At 40.9% G+C, this 16,950-nt stretch overlaps 1 protein-coding gene across 2 annotated transcripts in view; it reads left to right on the top strand.

Annotated features, from left to right (window-relative positions):
• Nucleotides 1–16,950, top strand: part of MED27 (mediator complex subunit 27) — an 80,608-nt gene that overhangs the window by 25,603 nt on the left and 38,055 nt on the right. For both annotated transcript variants that reach the window (XM_052669359.1, XM_052669358.1), the window contains exon 3: nt 3,705–3,835. In XM_052669359.1, the coding sequence (XP_052525319.1) occupies nt 3,705–3,835 (131 nt within the window). The remainder of the gene's footprint in view (nt 1–3,704; nt 3,836–16,950) is intronic.

Below are 16,950 nucleotides of genomic sequence, written 5' to 3'. Positions count from 1 at the left end.
TGCAATCACAAAAGTCATTCTTCTGATTTCATCTCTTAAAACAGACCAACTGGTGCTTAGAAAGCTTTGAGTAATGCTAATATAAAATGGATTGTGTATGGGAGTCTATATGGTCAGTGCTTCAGGTTATAATAATCCACCCACCCTCCTAATTTCTGCACCTTTACTTGGCCTTGTAAGTCAGCAGAGTGCAATGGCTTGGTTGGTCAGGGTTAGGGTGAAGTTGGCAACCCATGAACTATGTAAGCAAAGACCTTCAGGCCCAGCATGATTCTAATGGTGAAGCTTTAACTTCAAAAGTTTTGAATTAACTCTGTGTATGTATGTACTTTCATAACACACAGCAAGTAAACCTGCACACCAAAACGTATATATTCCATCAAGATGATGTCAGTTTGATCTGCTTGAATGATAGGAGCTGAATGCATCATTCTGCTTTGAGCCCCTCGGCTGCCACGTGGGCTGCAGCACGAGTGCTGCCAACTCCAAATCTTAACCATGATCTGCAGAAGGCAGTGCTGTCTTCCAGAGGAATAGAGAGGTTCTTCTCTTGTTTTTTTTGTTTGTTTGGATTGTTGTAGGCAGTGGGTTGTGTTGTTTCTGGTGTGAAAAGAGCCATTGGGACACAATGAAGAGATATGACATGATTAACTTAAAAACTATCAGTGCCTGTGAAACTCCATCCAATCTGTATTTCTCTAATAAGCCTTCTCTCTTTAAATAGCTCACATTAAAAATAAAGGTGTGTTGAGTGAATGAAGGAATTGCAGCATTGAGAAGAGACTCCAAAGTGCTGACTTGTTGAGATGTGTTTTACTTTTGTCAGGAAGATTGAGCAACGTTCCTATATGAATTCAGGTTTCACGTTCTCAAACACTGAAAACATACATTTTGGCACCTGTAAAACATAAGTGAGAATCATTTCTTTTTGAAAATGTAGGCCGTGTGGAAAAAAAAATGTGAATCTCACAAATAAGGAAAATTAAAAATAATCCATGTTCTGCGTTATCTTCCTCCAGGTAAAGCTTTTCTGTGTATTGAAGTATTGCTTTCAGTAGTTCTCCAGCAGCTGTGAGAACAAGAGCCTCTCTTGGTTTTAAGATGTGAGATTTGCACTTTTGAAACCACAGTTTTAAGGAAAATATCAGCTCTTGTGAAACTGTACGAGTTGGCACTGATGTATATCCTGGCTGCTAACTGCTGTATATTGATTTTACTCGTTGTTGGTTTTTAGTTTTCCGAAATAGATTTTGTTTCATTTGTGTGTATTGGGGGAAAAAGAATCAATGTTGCTGATATTTTAGAGGAGCATTTCATAATGAAGAAAAGAGTCCAGCTTCTTGTTAACCAGCTGGAATTCCCAACAGCCGAGAGACATGGAGGCATGCTGTAATGAAGCCTCTGAATGATGGGGAAATTCCTTGGTGGCTGACCAAGAAATGGCATCCCGTACACCCAGTGCCGCACCAGTATTCAGGTTCACTACGTGTTCAGCTGTGTTATGGACAGAGATCTTGCTGTTTACCAGTCTGCTTGTTTAAATGAACACAGTAGTCAAAAGCAGATGGGAGGTCATTGGGAACACAGCAGCAGAAGGCTTTTGTGCCCATCCGCAGACACCATGCTGCGGTCCCCAGCTGAGTCCTGGGCTCTCAGAGACGTGCAGTTCACCTGCCTGGCTTTCTGATGCTGCTGATGTTGCTTTGGCTTATTGCTTGACTGCCGCTTTCAGTCTTACTTCTCCTGCTCAGAAGAAATGATTAAGAAAGGATTTCCCCATCTTTTCAGTTGACACCCCTCTGCCCCCAAAAAGGAGTGTGTTCTGTGCAGTGCAGCCTGTGATGCTTTAATAATGCATAAATCAAGCTGGACAGGACCGCCTGTCAGTTTTATTAACTTTGACCTTTTCTCCCATTATAAGGATGGTTTGGTAAATATTTAATGGGCCATTATAGATTTTGACAGTTGGATCTGCATTCCTGGAAGCGAAGGTAGATTATGTACAAATACTTATAATTAATAAAAATAGCTTTACCACTGGGAGCAAGCCTTCAAGGACAGAATTGTTTCTTAGGATCTATTTATTTTTACTTCCTACTTTCCTTACGTCTGCCCACTAAATGTCAGGCTGGCCAGTTAGGTTATGAAACCTTTTCAAAAGGTTACATTTAAAATTCATTTATGATTAACACCTGTGATTACCTCTGTCTTGGAGCACGTGGCCGAATGATGTTATTTACTTGAGATATGTGTCAGTGTCGTTCTGTGCAGTGAACTGATGGCGTCCACAGCACAAAATGGCTGAAGGAGAGCAGCTCGCTGTAGGGTGCAAGAGGGAAAGGTGCGTTCCTGGAGTCAGAGGGTCTTCTGCCAGAGCTGTCTTTCCCTTTAATTCCCGACATATTGCGCTCACTGCAAGTTCTGGGAGTGAAGATTGAAAGCTAAGCCCCTGACACCTCGATACATTGCCTGTTGAACGATTACTGTCCATTGCTCTCATTGATTTTTTCATTTCAGAAATCTGTAGAAGAACAAATCTGAGCAAAATCCATGGGGCTCAGAGGAGTTGTTAAGGCGGTGCTTGGTGCTGTGCCACTGCTCACACCATGTGCCAGGGATGTCAGGACCGTGTCAAGGCACTCCATTTTCTCCAGGCGTTGCCATTTGGGTCTGATTGGCTGGCTGGGTGGCTCTGCTCATGTTAACAGCCACCTTCCAGTAGATTTTGCTTCCCATGGATTCAGTCAGTACCCTACCTAAAGCTGCTTGATGTTCTGAATGTTGTAAGACATCATTTCCTAACTGTACATCTTTTTGTATGTGGGTAATGTGATCAGTGTTAGTAACTTGTTAAGTAGTTCACTGTTAGCAGCACAATTCTGTAGATGGTTTAATGAAAATGTCGAAGTAGAGACTGGCTGAAGAAGAGGATTGTGTTTGTCTCACGTTGAATCTTGAGCTTTTTTCCCCTTCCCCTTCAAAAGGGGAGCCAGGAGCATGAGCTGAAAGTGTCTCGAGGTGGACTTGGAACCTGTTGCACTGGAAAGTTGTTTCAGGACAGGCACAGCATTGTGGCTGTTCTCAAATTTGTGAGCAGCGGGAGAGCGCTGAAACTTGTAAATTCACATATGTCCTTCATCAATTGTCTTTTACTGACAGGTAAAATAAAAGGGTTAGAGAAGAAAGCTACTGAATACGAATCTTTCTGCTGTAACACTATCAAGACATGCTGCTTGATATTTTGAAGGCTAGCTTTTTCTTTAGAGTGACAGAGGCTTCTTTGTGAATGCTGCGTTTTAGGGAAAAAAAGATGAGCATTATTTTAAAAAGAAAAGTTTATACAGTGATAAAGTCACACCTCTCTTCCTATTACCTTCTTTTGGAAAGTAAGGATGCTTGATCCCTCGAGAGGAGAACAGCCTTAATGTTAAAATGCAACTCCGAGTTTCAGGAGAGTTAGGACTTACTCAAGTCTTTGATGCATCATCTTACTTTCCCAATGGCATAGTTTCCTTGTAATATCTATTTCACAGCAGACTTTTATATGCTTTTGTTCGTATCATCTTCTATCCAAGCAATACATGAAATGGCATACATTAGCTTACTGGCTGGCTGTATTTTTAATCAAGCCATACAGATAGTAGAAGTCTGACACAGAGCACTGCGGTGGTTTGTGTTTTAATGTATGTTTTTTCCTTCCCCAGCTGCAGTACCATGCTGGGCTAGCATCTGGCCTTTTGAATCAGCAGTCTTTGAAACGCTCAGCCAACCAGATGGGAGTATCTGCGAAACGCCGACCGAAAGCCCAGCCAACAACTCTCGTCTTACCTCCTCAGTAAGTAATGGAACCTTATGAATATTTTGAAGAGTTTGCACAGTGGGGTGGGGATTATTTTGGATTTTTAATAAAATAAATAACGCTACAAAGTCAGAAGTCGTAAAAACTTTGTGCTTTTTGTGTTTTTGTTTCGTGCCCAGTGAATTATTCTTGGTGGGTGGTTGGGATATTCTATGGGAGCGATGTTTTGTTTCCCCTCCTGGAAGAGGAAGTGCTCTGAGAGCAGAAAGGTTGGAAGGATTCTTTTTAGTAGCAGGTCATAGAAATTTTTGCAACACAGAATTGTCATTGAGGAATGATGTTCCCTTGATTAGTATGACTTGGAGCTTCAAGAAGGACTTCTCTGAAGGTCCTGAAAGGCAGAAGCCAAGCCATTTTTGGTGTGAGTGCTATCTTGACAAATGTCTGTTCTGAGTCCATCTGTTCACCATATGTTAATTTTGCATTGGATCTAGACCTCTTTTACAGGTGACAAGCAATTACGAGGACACTTAGAAACTGTTTGAGGACATAGAGTATCAACACTTCAGGCAGTCTGTGTGCTGATGCCAAGAACACAGAGATGCTCACAACTAAGCTTATGAATTAATAAACTGCTTAAAATATTTAGTTACATATAAGAAAATGATTATTATGTAGAAAATGAAGTGCTAAGCAATTATTCATTGTACTGAGCATCTCTGTGGAAGCCGTGTGCTTTTTTCACAGAACAAGAGTCACTGATGTATAAACACCGTGTTACTAAAAATGTCATGGCTGTAATAATAACAGTTCCTCTTGTCAGTGGACTCCCCAGGCCCAAGCTCATGGAGGAATCAAAAGAAGTTTAGATTTGTTCTCTATGTGACCTGAGAATAGATGACAGTAAGCAGGACGTTCCCCACGTACATTAACTTTAAAGGATCGCCAATGCAAGAATCCATGCAATGTTCTGTTGCTGTCGTGAGGCCTCGCTCAAAGCGGCCAGGAGGGCAGCTGTAGCAGAGCCACCAAGTTGAAAAGCATATGTTGTTTGTAGTGTATTTGTGGAAAAACGCAGGTATTTTATGAAGGGCTTTGGCTCAGTGCTGTTTTTTTGTTTTTTTTTTTGTCCTTTTCTCTGTTTTGATTTTTCCATTGAGTTTTGAGTATTGATGTCAATTGACATCAATAAAGCTGAGCACTGTGGTGCTGGTTGTCATGATTTGTATTCGGAAGCTTTAAAATCAGGGCTTCTCCAGTCCCTAGCATTACTTTTATGACAGAGAAAGAGCTGTTGTAAAAATCTTTCATAGAAAAGTCTGTACCTGTAGATTCTGTATCAAATGCAAGGGAAAAAATGTTGCAGCAGTATAAATCTGTGTGCAGTGTGCAATATACAAATTTACCTAACAGTACTGATGTCTTTTTTTTTTATCTGCAGGTGATTATTCCTTTTCATGTAATGACACTCTTCTCTAGCCTTTGCAGATAGGTACCATGTAAAAGTTTAGTTACAAAGTTTAGCTAGTCTTGGAATTATATTCTGATATTTTATCAGCATTTCCAGCACTGTTCACAGTCAAAACACGTTTGTACTGAGCTGGGCCTTTATCCTCTTTATTTTTTCCTCTCTGACTTCTTTGCCCTTTCAGATTTCGTTGTTATTTGCTATCTTGGTGTGTTTTAAGAAGAGAATAATAGTTATATGAAATGAAATCAAACACCTGTTGAGCTCGATGTCGTGTATCCAACACAAGGCAGAGGCAGATTATTAAAAGACATAAAAATAGACTTTTGAAAAGTGGTTTTATGAGAAAAAAAAGTGTGACAAATGGAATCTTAATATCTTGTTTTTTGTTGTAGTTTCATGCAAATAATGATGAATAATTTTGTTATTTTCTTTCTTCGATCTCTATGAAGTGCAAAGGAAGAAAACATGCAGGTGCAAAGTTATGCATCTCCTTGAAGGGACACATTTTGGGAAAAAGACTCTTAGTTTCAATACAAATTTGCCAGTGGCACTTTAGAGTTTTTTTTGTATTATTATTATTATTATTATTATTTTAGATTTATTGATTAGTTGGGAAAGGAGTAACTATTCTTTGTCTTTTGTGCTTTGATTTATGTTATGAAAATAAAGTTCTGTGTTCAGTCTTTGGGCTGAGTGACAGTGTGATGAGTCGAGCATATATTAAATATTGCTCAGAACAACTATGTTACCTAATGCTTTTCTTAAACCTGAGTATATACAACTGCTTATGTGCCAAAATGTCATTCTAGGATATCAAACCAGAGCAAACAGTGGCACTGCAGTAATCCTTATCAGCTTGCAGAGGGGTGCAGGAAGCACTCTTAATAAGGACTTTATATAGATGCTACTTTGGACAAAAGATCTTCTAAAAATGTGTATTTTAATGCTGACTCTGCTTACTTTGGTATTAAAAATATAATTTGAGTTGCAGGTAGCATTACTGAATTTTTATTAATTTCCCTGTGTTTTAAAGGAACTTTCGCAGTTGTTATTCGTGCTTTACATTCCTAATAGCAATGCTCAGCATTTCATCCTCCCTTCTGCTCCCAGAAGGAGCTGGACAAGGGGTTTAATGGCCAAGCTGATGCTTGGTAGTCGTTTGTCCTTTGCTGGCCTTTGGCTGCCTTTCAGTTTGCCCTGATTTGGAAGTGAGAAGCTTTGGACCGACACCAGTAGCTATTCAGAAACTTCAGCAGCGGTTTTTAATAAAAAGATATTTTTTGAAATGGAAAGTTTCTGTCTTATGCAAGCAGTGTCGGTAAAATTTTCATTTTCTCCCTGTTTTTATTATCATAGGGTTCCCAAGGATGCTGAATAGAGACAGAACTTGGCACGTCAGGTGGCATCTCTCACCTGATTTCACTGTAGCTCAGTTTTGGAGGGAGGCCTTTTGGTGTTCGTTTGCTTTTCAGTTTTGGTTTTCACTGACTCTGAAAGTACAGAATACAATCTTGATATGTGTCTCATCTCTAGCCAAGCATATCTGTATGGAAAAGTGACTAACTGCTGGCTGCTTTCTCTGCTTGCTTTGTCCCTCCTTCTGTCTTCTATTAACAAGACATCTCCCTGTACTTGCTAATAGATGCGTTCCCTCACATGCTTCTCATCTGGCTGCTGCTTCCTTCCTTCTGTTACAGAATCTCAGAGCAGCGTTTGCTGAAGTGCTGAAAGCTGTCATCTCCTTCCATGTGACCAGGAAAGTGTACTCGTGCAACACTTCTGAAAATGAGAATGACTTATTTTGTTCATGCTTTTTGATGTTATTAGTAATAAGAAGGCTGTTAGGTTTAGGTTTGGGGTTTTTTTTTTCCCCCTCTTTGTGAAACAAATGCACAGACATATTTAGTTTATCTTGCATTATTTTTCTTGCCACCGCATCTCCAAAGCAAACTGTGATGTTTGCTCCCAGACCCTCAGAGCTGAGTGCTGTGCCCTGAGTGGGCTGGCAGGGCTGGGAGCTGGGAGCCCAGGGCTCAAATCAACCACGACACCCAGCAGGCTCTGCTGCAGCACCGTGCTGCTGAGAAATGGCAGCTGGAGCCGCTGTGAGATGGCAAGGCAGAAAGAGAAGAGGAAGCGCAGGATTGACTTGATATTCATGCAGCTGCATTCCTTGGCACACACAGGAGGGTCAGTTAGTATTAATGGGAATTTTTAGGGGTCTCAGCTGAAAACCCTTGGACTTGGATAGCTCTGTGGCACTGGGCTTGCTCAGTGCTCCCAAATGAACCATCTATCTTCTGTGCCTGGAAGGAAATTGCCAGAACAAGAACTTGCTCACCACTGTAAGCGCTGAGACTCGTGTTCTTTATGCTGCTTTTTAGGGTCATTTGTTGTGACGTTTGTAGTTTTGCAGAAATAAGCACGCTATAAACAATAAGGAATGGGAAGTCTGGTTCTGGTTTGACAACTTCAGGCACAATGGATACAAAGGCTTGAGTAAAAATGAGTCCAATTTTGTATTTTAGGGTTCCTCAACTTGTCTTGTAAATCTCTTGTGCTCTGATGTATTCCCTAACCTGACAAAGAAAACATTTTAATAGATTGAGGAAAAATCAGTGTGAATTTAAGCTGTATTGCTAGGAGCAGACCAGCGAAATTACTTTTCCTTTATTAAAAAATAAAAAAACAAGACGTGCTGCCCATAATAGTGCTGTAGATAAATGAGGAGCAAAAAGCTATGAAGATGATTTTTCTTTCAGAAGAGAATAAGGACTTGAGAAGTGCTGGGTAGAGACTCAAGAAAGCTGTTTTTTTTTTTCTTTAAGTGGGCATGAGACCATTTTGTTGTGCTGTATGAGTGCCGTGTAACAAAACTCTGTTCCAACACCACGTATCCACAGAATGCAGAGCTGTAAGCACTTCCAGCTATCTGCCTGTTTAAGTGACTGGCTTATAATAAATCTGCTGTCAAAATTGCTTCCATAGTTTATTGTACAAAACTCCCATCATCTCATCTGCTTTCTTTTTCTAGAGGAGAAAGTTATATTGACAAGAAGTGCACACTTGTCTCCGTGCTTTGGAGTTACTTTACCAGAAGCAGCTCTCTGGTGAGCAGTCCCCTTTAAGAGCTTATTACTGGGTCAGCAGATAGGTGTTCATCTGGATTTGGAAAATAAATTCACAAATATCCCAATCTTTGTTCGTGGAGCTTGGTTCAATACCAGCATTGTCAAAGTGTTGATTTTTTTCATTGTGCTTCTGCCCTAACAGATTAAATGTTCTGTCATACAAGCAGTACTAAAGGGTTCTATTGGACACAGCAGCTGAAGGTTGGGGAAGAAATTCAATTTAAAATAACTACACAGTAATGAAAACAAAAATGCTGTTTTAAACAGTGAGCTGAAAGGTATGTGTGTGTATGTGTCTAAACGATATACACAGACATTAGATGTGCCAGAATAAATTATTTGGAACTGGTGTAAATTACCGTTTCTATATTAAGTAGAATCCTGATGAGCCCTTTGCCAAGAGTTTGGGAAGAAAAAGGTTTTCTTCAGCATGTTGTTTTATAAACAGCATCTAATTACTTCCTAGGATGGGGATTTTCATTATGAAAGAGGCAGATGATATTAAAGATAATGGCAAAGCATGCTTCAGCCAAGAAACGTGTGCTGTTGTTTTAAGAGCATATGTTTAAACTGTGTTACAGGTCTGAAATCCCAGCCAGGAGCACATGCCTTGAAACCAGGGTGAGCTCAGCAGCTGAGTGTGGCACCCAGCATCTATGGGGCTGTGGTTATTTGACATGCAGGTGTTGCTCCTGGGCTCTCATCGAGTGCTGTGTGCTGTAATCCAACATGGGGCCCGTTCTTAAAAGTATTCAAGAATGAAAGAGCAGAATGTGTGGCTGTGGTTTCCTTTTGGAGGAAAGTCACAGAAGTTCTTTGCGCAGTTGTAAAATTCTCCTTTTCCCCCTACTGGCAAAGCTGTATTAAGTATCAATATTCATTAAATGCCGCAGAGATGATACTGTAATAAAGCAATAATCCTCAGGCCCACATCTGTACCTCTTTTAGAAGAGCCGAGGTTGAGAATATAATTAAAGATTAAAACTCTATTTGCATTCTGGAACACAGAGATATCTTTCTGTACATGATGGGGAATTGTATTAATAAGGAAGAGATCAGTTTCCAATAAGTTTCAATACTCGGGGCTCACTAAATATCCCTGTTCATGTTTAAGTTTCTCACAGTATTCCTTTAGCTTGACTTCAGCGAGGCAGTGCAACAGGAACTGCAAAAGAACGTGTTGCTGAGATGTGTGACCCTTTTGCTCTGCAAATTAATCCCTTTTTATATGAAGAAATAGATTAAAAGTTTGTTCCTTCTACTGTAAGAGAGTAATATTGACATGACTAGGTTTAATTACTTTGTAGCCATGTAGATGCAATGTTAATTTCAGTATTTGGTATCTCGTGCACAGTTTGGATCACATCTGTGTTGTTGGTTTTTTTGGGGGGGGGAATTGATGGATAGCTTTCCTGTAGATGTGTCATGCAGTTCATTTTGGGGGTCAGTGTTCCATTGCTTTTTAAATACAGCAATGCAGGGGCATGTGGTGATGCTGCTGCTCCATGTTTTGCATTCCTTTAGAGCCTTTCAAAGGAATGCAAATAGTGTGCATGTAGTATTAGGTTTCTTCGAAGGAAGACTGCAGAATAACTCAGACCTGCTGTAAGTGCCACCTACAACACTACTTCAGAGATGACAGAGTCCCCAGGCGTTTTGGTGGTGATGGCTTTTGTGTTTTTGTTGTTGTTGAACCATGCAGAATATAACAAAATGCAATGAGCAAACAGGAAATCACTGTTTTGACAACTTTGTTATAAGGAGATAAGTGCTGAGGAACAGATCACAATGATTTTCAACAGCTATTGAAAATACGGCAGCTTCGATGTATTTTAAGATGCAGCCATGTTGTGTTTTGTTTTGGATTTTCCTTCAGGTTTCTTCTCTGCCTACCAACCAGAGATGACAGCAATTGCTTTGAGACAGGTTGTTCAAGGGAAGTGGGGCTGGATGCTGTTGAAGAAGCCATGTGCCTTTCTGTCAGATTTAGTGAAACCCCTGGGTAATCCTAGTTCCTTCAAATGGAATCTTAGAATGGCTTGGGTTGGAGAGACCTCATGGATTGAGTTCCAATCCCCTGCCACAGTAAGCATTAATTTTCAATTCTAAGGTACAGAAGGAAGAGTTACAATTACATAATCCTCACGTTTTCATTTTTCATTTCATTTTCTTCCTGACCATTTTTCCCCACCACTGAAAGATAAACGTGCCAGTCTCCATAAGGTGCATTGCCACTGCAGTGTTAGAAGCACTGACTGAAGTTACCTTTAAACCAAATGGTGATTTGTGACAGTTTGAAGCTGATCTGGTTCTTCACAGGGTTAGAAGCAGGGACATCCAGATCCCAAAGCTGAGAAGCATCTGCTGTGATTCAACCCATATTGTATTAAAGAGGAAGATTCCAAGGTCGTAGCACATCATTAAACTTCATTGAACTGAGTTTTATCTAGAGAACAGCTGTATGTGCAGGTGTCAAGTTATTATCTCTGCTTTTCAGAGGTAGCCTAGATAGCTAACTAGTCCTCATCACAGGGATGAAAGGCCCCTGTTGGCAGTAGATGAGGGGCTCACAGAGCTCCACCGGCACGCAGGGGTGGTGGCCAAAGCTGCCTGCTGTTTCTTTCTGTGCGTTGTATTTAAGTGCTGGGGGTTGGGTGGAACGATCTGCTATGAAATGAAATAGCAGTCTGTCACTTTTAGTTATGTAGCATTTACTGGTTAATTTAACTGGAAAAAATAATATCAAAAGTGTTGTTTTGATTCTTGAGGAGTTGAAGGAGACAAGGCCAATGAGGTCACATGTTGTTACATACTGGGGCCATAGCATCAGTCCTTCCTATTTGTAGCCTATGATACTTTACCAAGCTGTGCTTCAAAAAAAGGGAGAAGGGGATGGTCCAGGTGAGCTTTTCATTTCAGTATAAGTTCTAAAATAAAGCTCTGATAATGTTTTCTCTTCTTTGTATTCACTGTTCACTCTGACACCACGCACGTGTTTTGTAACACCTGCTTTATGCTGAGATGGCAAAGATACTGAAGGAAGGAGAATGATGTAGCTGTATTTTTCTGTCTTTGGTCTGCAGGGTTCTTGTGGTCAGCTGTCTGTTGTTTCTGTGCTTTATTAGGGATGCATGTGATTTCTGTAATTAGGGGCAGTTTTGAATACTGGATCAACAGAGATTTAATGAGCATCTGAAAACTGGGAGGAAAAAACATGATGTGATCTGATTTCATAGTATAGATGATAAAAGTGTAGCATAGCAGTCCGTCCTACAGCAGATACCTTCTGGGACTCAGAGCCACTGCTGCATCTTAGACTTCTAGGTTTTTGTGAGGCGTGTTTTAATATAAATCTATAAAATAAATAATAAATCTGACAATCTCTTTTACTCTGTAAACCTGATCCAACTCTATTAAACCAGCACCAGACAGCAGCAAAAACCCTCTTCCAGTGCAATATATTTGGGATTTGCATTTAGGTTTATTTGGGCCCCGGCTGGAGCTGTATGACCCGAGGACTTGGGTAAGAATTAACTACAGCCCTGCACTGCTGGTGGGAGGGAGCAGTTCGTTAGCACACTGCTGTGATTGTCAGCACATTTGGGCCCAATGTGTGCTATGTGGTGGGGTGGGGGTCCTTCCCTGCTTTGTGTTCTCTGCAGGTCCTGCAGTTGTCAGTGTGGTGGCATTGCTCTGACCCCTGCATGCCACTGCTCAGCTACAACACCTGTTTGTTACAGAACAGCTTCTGCACAGCTCCATTCCATTGCTGGATGCGTGGGAACTCAGTGCTGAGTCGATGCCTTTGCTGTTCTACGCAACTTTAGAAAGATGGCTCCTTCAAAAATATTTAAGCTTGATCTAATCTCCTAATATCTTGATGTATCTGGCAGCAGGAGGCTCTGTAATAATCTTCTTTATTTGGTTATACCCGATCAATGCCATTTTTTTGGCTGCAGTTATATGCTGAATTTCATTTCATTCCAATAAGTACTATGCAGCTGCCTGTTTTCTTACAAAGTAATTATAAAAAAGCAGCAGGCATTGATCGACACAGATTGTCGAAAGAAAAGATTTTGACTAAAACCAAATGTTCCTTGTGATATTCATTAGCAGGATAATAATTTCTGCCCATGCAAGTACAGGAGACAGAGGTCCTGGGTGTTGCTTTAGCCGCAGTAAATTACTGAGATGGTGTTAGTGGTGGTGTAAAATTTTACAGTGCTTTTTAACACCGAGGGAAAAAGCCGTGCGATTTATTCACTTTTCAGCAAATACTCTGTCCAACCACTCTGGATATAGAGGGCGTGTAATTAAGATCTCATCATTTCTTCACAGTGTGAAGAGCTTCTCTTGCCATTTGCTGTGAGCTCTTAAGGACTGATAGCCTCAACTTGTGTATCCTGGTCTCAACTTGTGTATCCTCCACAAATATTCTTCTTGATGGCCTCAGCTCACAGAGGCCTTGGGCTCATTGCTGTTTGTGTTTTGATGTCACGTTCCACAAACTAATCCCACAAATAGTATTGCTCTGGGTGCGATGTGCAGCCTGATGCAACTGAGCACAGTGATTGGAAGCAATTCCCATCTACTTTGCTGGAGATTGGCGGGGGCAGTGCACCATCCTTGATGTGCATGTTCATTTTCCAGGATGTGCACAGATCCAAGGCAGTGAGTAGCCCTCAGTGAATGTTATTTTTACTGGGAATTGCAATTCTATGGTAAAACAGCACATTTCTGACTCTTTGATGGATGTTTGCCTTAAAGGTAATGTTTGTGTGAGAACTGTGCCGTTACAAGGTGGCAATTAATTAAAAGTTTTTCTACAGCCCCAACCATTGCAAGATACCCTTGCAACCTTTGGAGCAGGATGCCAGGATCGCCCTGTAGGGAATCCCTGTACATTCAGCAGAAGGAAAGCTCAGGATGAAGATGTTAATGTGTAATGAAAGACCACAAGTACTAGTTTAACTGCTTGTTTCTGTGTCAAAAAGCAGAGCGTTCTATCAGTGGTTGGACTAATTAGACAGTGAAGAACAAGCTAGATAAGAGAGGAAATTTGTGTGAGCTTGATAATGATATCAAAGCTATTGCCAAAGCTGTGATTTTATCATGTGATTGCTTTAACCCCCTTTCTTGGCCGGACTGTTTGATGTGGGGAGCACTGGAGGCTGCTTTACTGCAGCAGGCAATCAAGTGGGAAAGAATAAATGAAACCAGCCGCTTGCCAAAGTCAGCAAGTGTTTCCATATTCATTGGTTGTATATTCCACTGTCGAAGATGACAAGCAAAAAGAGTGGAGCCCTAATAAGGTGGGAGGAGGAGGTCTCTGTTTTGATGGCTTAGCAAAAATGGTGTTATTGCATAACTGTGGTGCGATGCGAACATGTTGTGAAAGTATTTGTTAGGTACATCACTTCTGTGCCTCCGCATGATTCCAAGCTATTTGAGGGAGAAACTAGACAGCTGTTCTGTGAGGACAATAAAAGTGCTTTCAAATGTGATACGTGCTGGTAGGGAGGAGGGATAAGAAGACTGCAATGTCTTACCTGAGAATAAAAGCAATGAGGGTTACCTGTATCTTTGACAGTAACTCAAAATGAAGGAGTTTCCTAAGCAATGGGTGTAGGTGGGAACTCAGCAGGAGACCAAAGTTGGATTTAATTTGGGGAGAAGTGGCTGTCCCCATCCCTGGGGAGCCGGTGGGCACAACTGACCTGGCATCTGAGATGGAGAGAGAAGGAGAGTTTCAATGCCTGCATAGAAAGGACACACAGTAGGAGAACTGCTTAGCTGAGTTTTCTTTACTTGGTGTTAAAAATAACTGTTATTACTTTTTAATTTCACTTTAGGGCATTTTCTGAGTATTCATGTGTTTACGAGGAACCCTGTGGGTGGGTTACATGGAAAAAGCTGGGGTAGCAGATTCTAGCTGATCACATCATAGCATTATCCTCTAAACATAACCTTTGCTTGTAATGGTTTTAAGGATTTTGGTACAATCACTTTGCTTGTCCTATTTGTCCAACTGCTGGTACAAAAAAATAAAATGCAGCTATTAGAAGTTTCTCTGGTTGAAGTTAACTTGGTTTTCGTTTGTTTCCAGCTGCTGCCCTGCTGCTATTTGTGTTCCTAACGGTGCTTCCTCTTTGCTATATAGATTTTTACCTAACAAAATCTCAGCGCTGTTTTTGTAAAGCCAGTGATATTATTCATGAGTATGTGTGTGTCATTTTAAAAAGAAGAGGTTTAGTAACAATAGCACACATCTCTAATTGGACGCGTGCTTCATTGTTTTAGCTTTGTTTTCTGTGGTTCTTATCTTTGCATGGGTAACACAGGTCATCAAACACTGGGCAAGGAAGGCTTTGTTAACATCAGCAGTGGGCTCAGCTCTCTTTTTTTTTTCTGTGACTTTTATTTTGTTCTTACAGATTTTATTTCAGCAAAAGTAATACTTTGGTGTAGAGATCATGGCTAAAATAGCAAATTACTCATTTAACCATTGCTGCACGCCTTGAAGGAAATGAAAATTACATTCTATATACGATTACTACGTTCTGTCATTGCCTGCAGTGCTTTGTTTCCATCCCCCACAAAATATAACTGTGGGATAGTGGTCAGCCTTTTCATTCTCAACCACGTACATTGAAAAGCCCTCGAAGATGCAGAGGTTCCTGGATAAGTTATTGAGCAAATGGCTGTTTTGTTGAGTTGCTGCATGCCTGGGTTTCCTTTCTTGAACTGTATGAATTGCATCTTCTGGTGTGGAGGTGCTAAGAGCAACTCAAGTAACGTTTGCACAAAGCTGGGGTAGGAGGAGGCATTAACTACAAGGCTGGTGCCTGCATGTAGGGTGGGAGCCTGCATTGTCTTTATTGTCAGTTATTCAAGCCCAGCTGATTTCTTACAAGACTCAGAGTCCAGGAGTGACGTGTTGTGAAGAATGAATGACTGTATCATTCCTACACGTGGGACCTAGTGGGAAGCTCTTCAGTATCCACTGTCAGTATTCATTCTGATGTATTATTCTCTATCCTTTGTATTCTTGCCTTAAGGTGTTCATTTCAGTGATGCAAGACAAAGCGTAGACACATGAAATAATTACACAGCAAGCTTGGCTGGAGCCTGTCAGTCTGTGTCGAGCTCCACGAATGCCTTCAATCTCATAATTGCTGAGCTCTTTTGCTGATTGTTACATTGAATGTTTGGTGTTAAAATCAAACGTGCTGTAGAACTCGTGTAGAATACCTTACTGTTTGCGTGTAATTTAAGTCAAAATTGTACAGCTCTGTCCAAAGTAGTGCTGTGAAACTTAGCTTCCCTCAAGCCAAAAGCAAGCTTTTCTACTTGCCTTTTACATGCAGATCCTTCTGTTTCATTTTGGCTTTGGGATTTTGACAGTTTCTCAGCAAAGATGATGCTTTTGCTCATGACACATTTGTGCCTTGTAGACAGGTCTTGTAAAAAGAGCTTTTTGTGGAGGACTGAAAGACAAATCCAACTTAGATCTAATTTTGGGACTCGCTGGCTACATAGCAGATGGATAATTTGGACAGTCATGGTCATAGCTTACAGTACTTTACCATTATTATAAATAATACCTAAATTTGAGCATTCATTGCTTTTTAACTTTTCTGTGATTTAGTCTTAAAATGAAGTTTAAAAAAAGGAAAGAAATTATTATTAGGCTTGTTAGGCAAATGTTGCTGAGCTGCGTTGTTGGCAAGCAATCTATCAAATTGCAAATTTAGGCAATAATTCCCAGATGATTGTCATTAATCTGATGTTTCAGATACTGAGCACCTGTCTGGGGGTGACGTTCCCCATCAAAGCGTGCTTCTGAAGAAGGCATAGCAGGTTTCAGAGATGGCTGTGTGGTCTGAGGTTTTGACTCACATTTCAAAGGTGATGCTGCCCAGCCTTCTGAAAGCAGGAATGGGAGTCAGTGCTTCCTGCGTGCTTTGGTGGGTGAGCCTCAGCCGTGAGGTCTTCTCTCAAACACGAAACCCGCACACGTAGTCGACTTTGCCTTCAAACCCTAAAGAAGTATTTCATTTCCATCTCCAGAATGTGAAGGATGGGATACTGGGAAAACTTCAGTTCTTGGTTTGAGCTTAGAGCCTCTTGAGAGCTGTCATGGAGCACTGATGCAGTGTGGCATGTGGGGATGGAAAAGTGGTCCTTGAGTGCCTTGTGATACTGATACATATATGCACACACATTTAAACTAAAGTTAATGTTCTAGGGATTTTTTTAAGCCCTTGAAAAGAGCAGAATAAGTGCTGTTTTGTCTGCCCTTATTTTCTGACTTTATTTTGTGCTTACGAGCTGCAGTTTCTAAACAAACTAATGGGACGGGTTGCAGGCAGGCAGAGCAGCAAACCTTGGAGCAGTGCAGCTGAGGATGTAAGTGTAACCACAGTCCACTTGTTTTCAGCTCACCTTTCTTCTTCAGCTTTCCCATCCCCATGGTTCCTTTTCAGAGGTGCTGTGTGATGTTTCTCACTGTGCATTTTGCCAAGCAGTTATGCAGTACCATCAGTGCT

This window comes from Tympanuchus pallidicinctus, unplaced genomic scaffold, assembly GCF_026119805.1.
Source record: "Tympanuchus pallidicinctus isolate F22 unplaced genomic scaffold, pur_lepc_1.0 scaffold8, whole genome shotgun sequence".
In the NCBI taxonomy this organism is placed as follows: Eukaryota; Metazoa; Chordata; class Aves; order Galliformes; family Phasianidae; genus Tympanuchus; species Tympanuchus pallidicinctus.
This window is presented reverse-complemented; position numbering and strand designations above follow the sequence as displayed.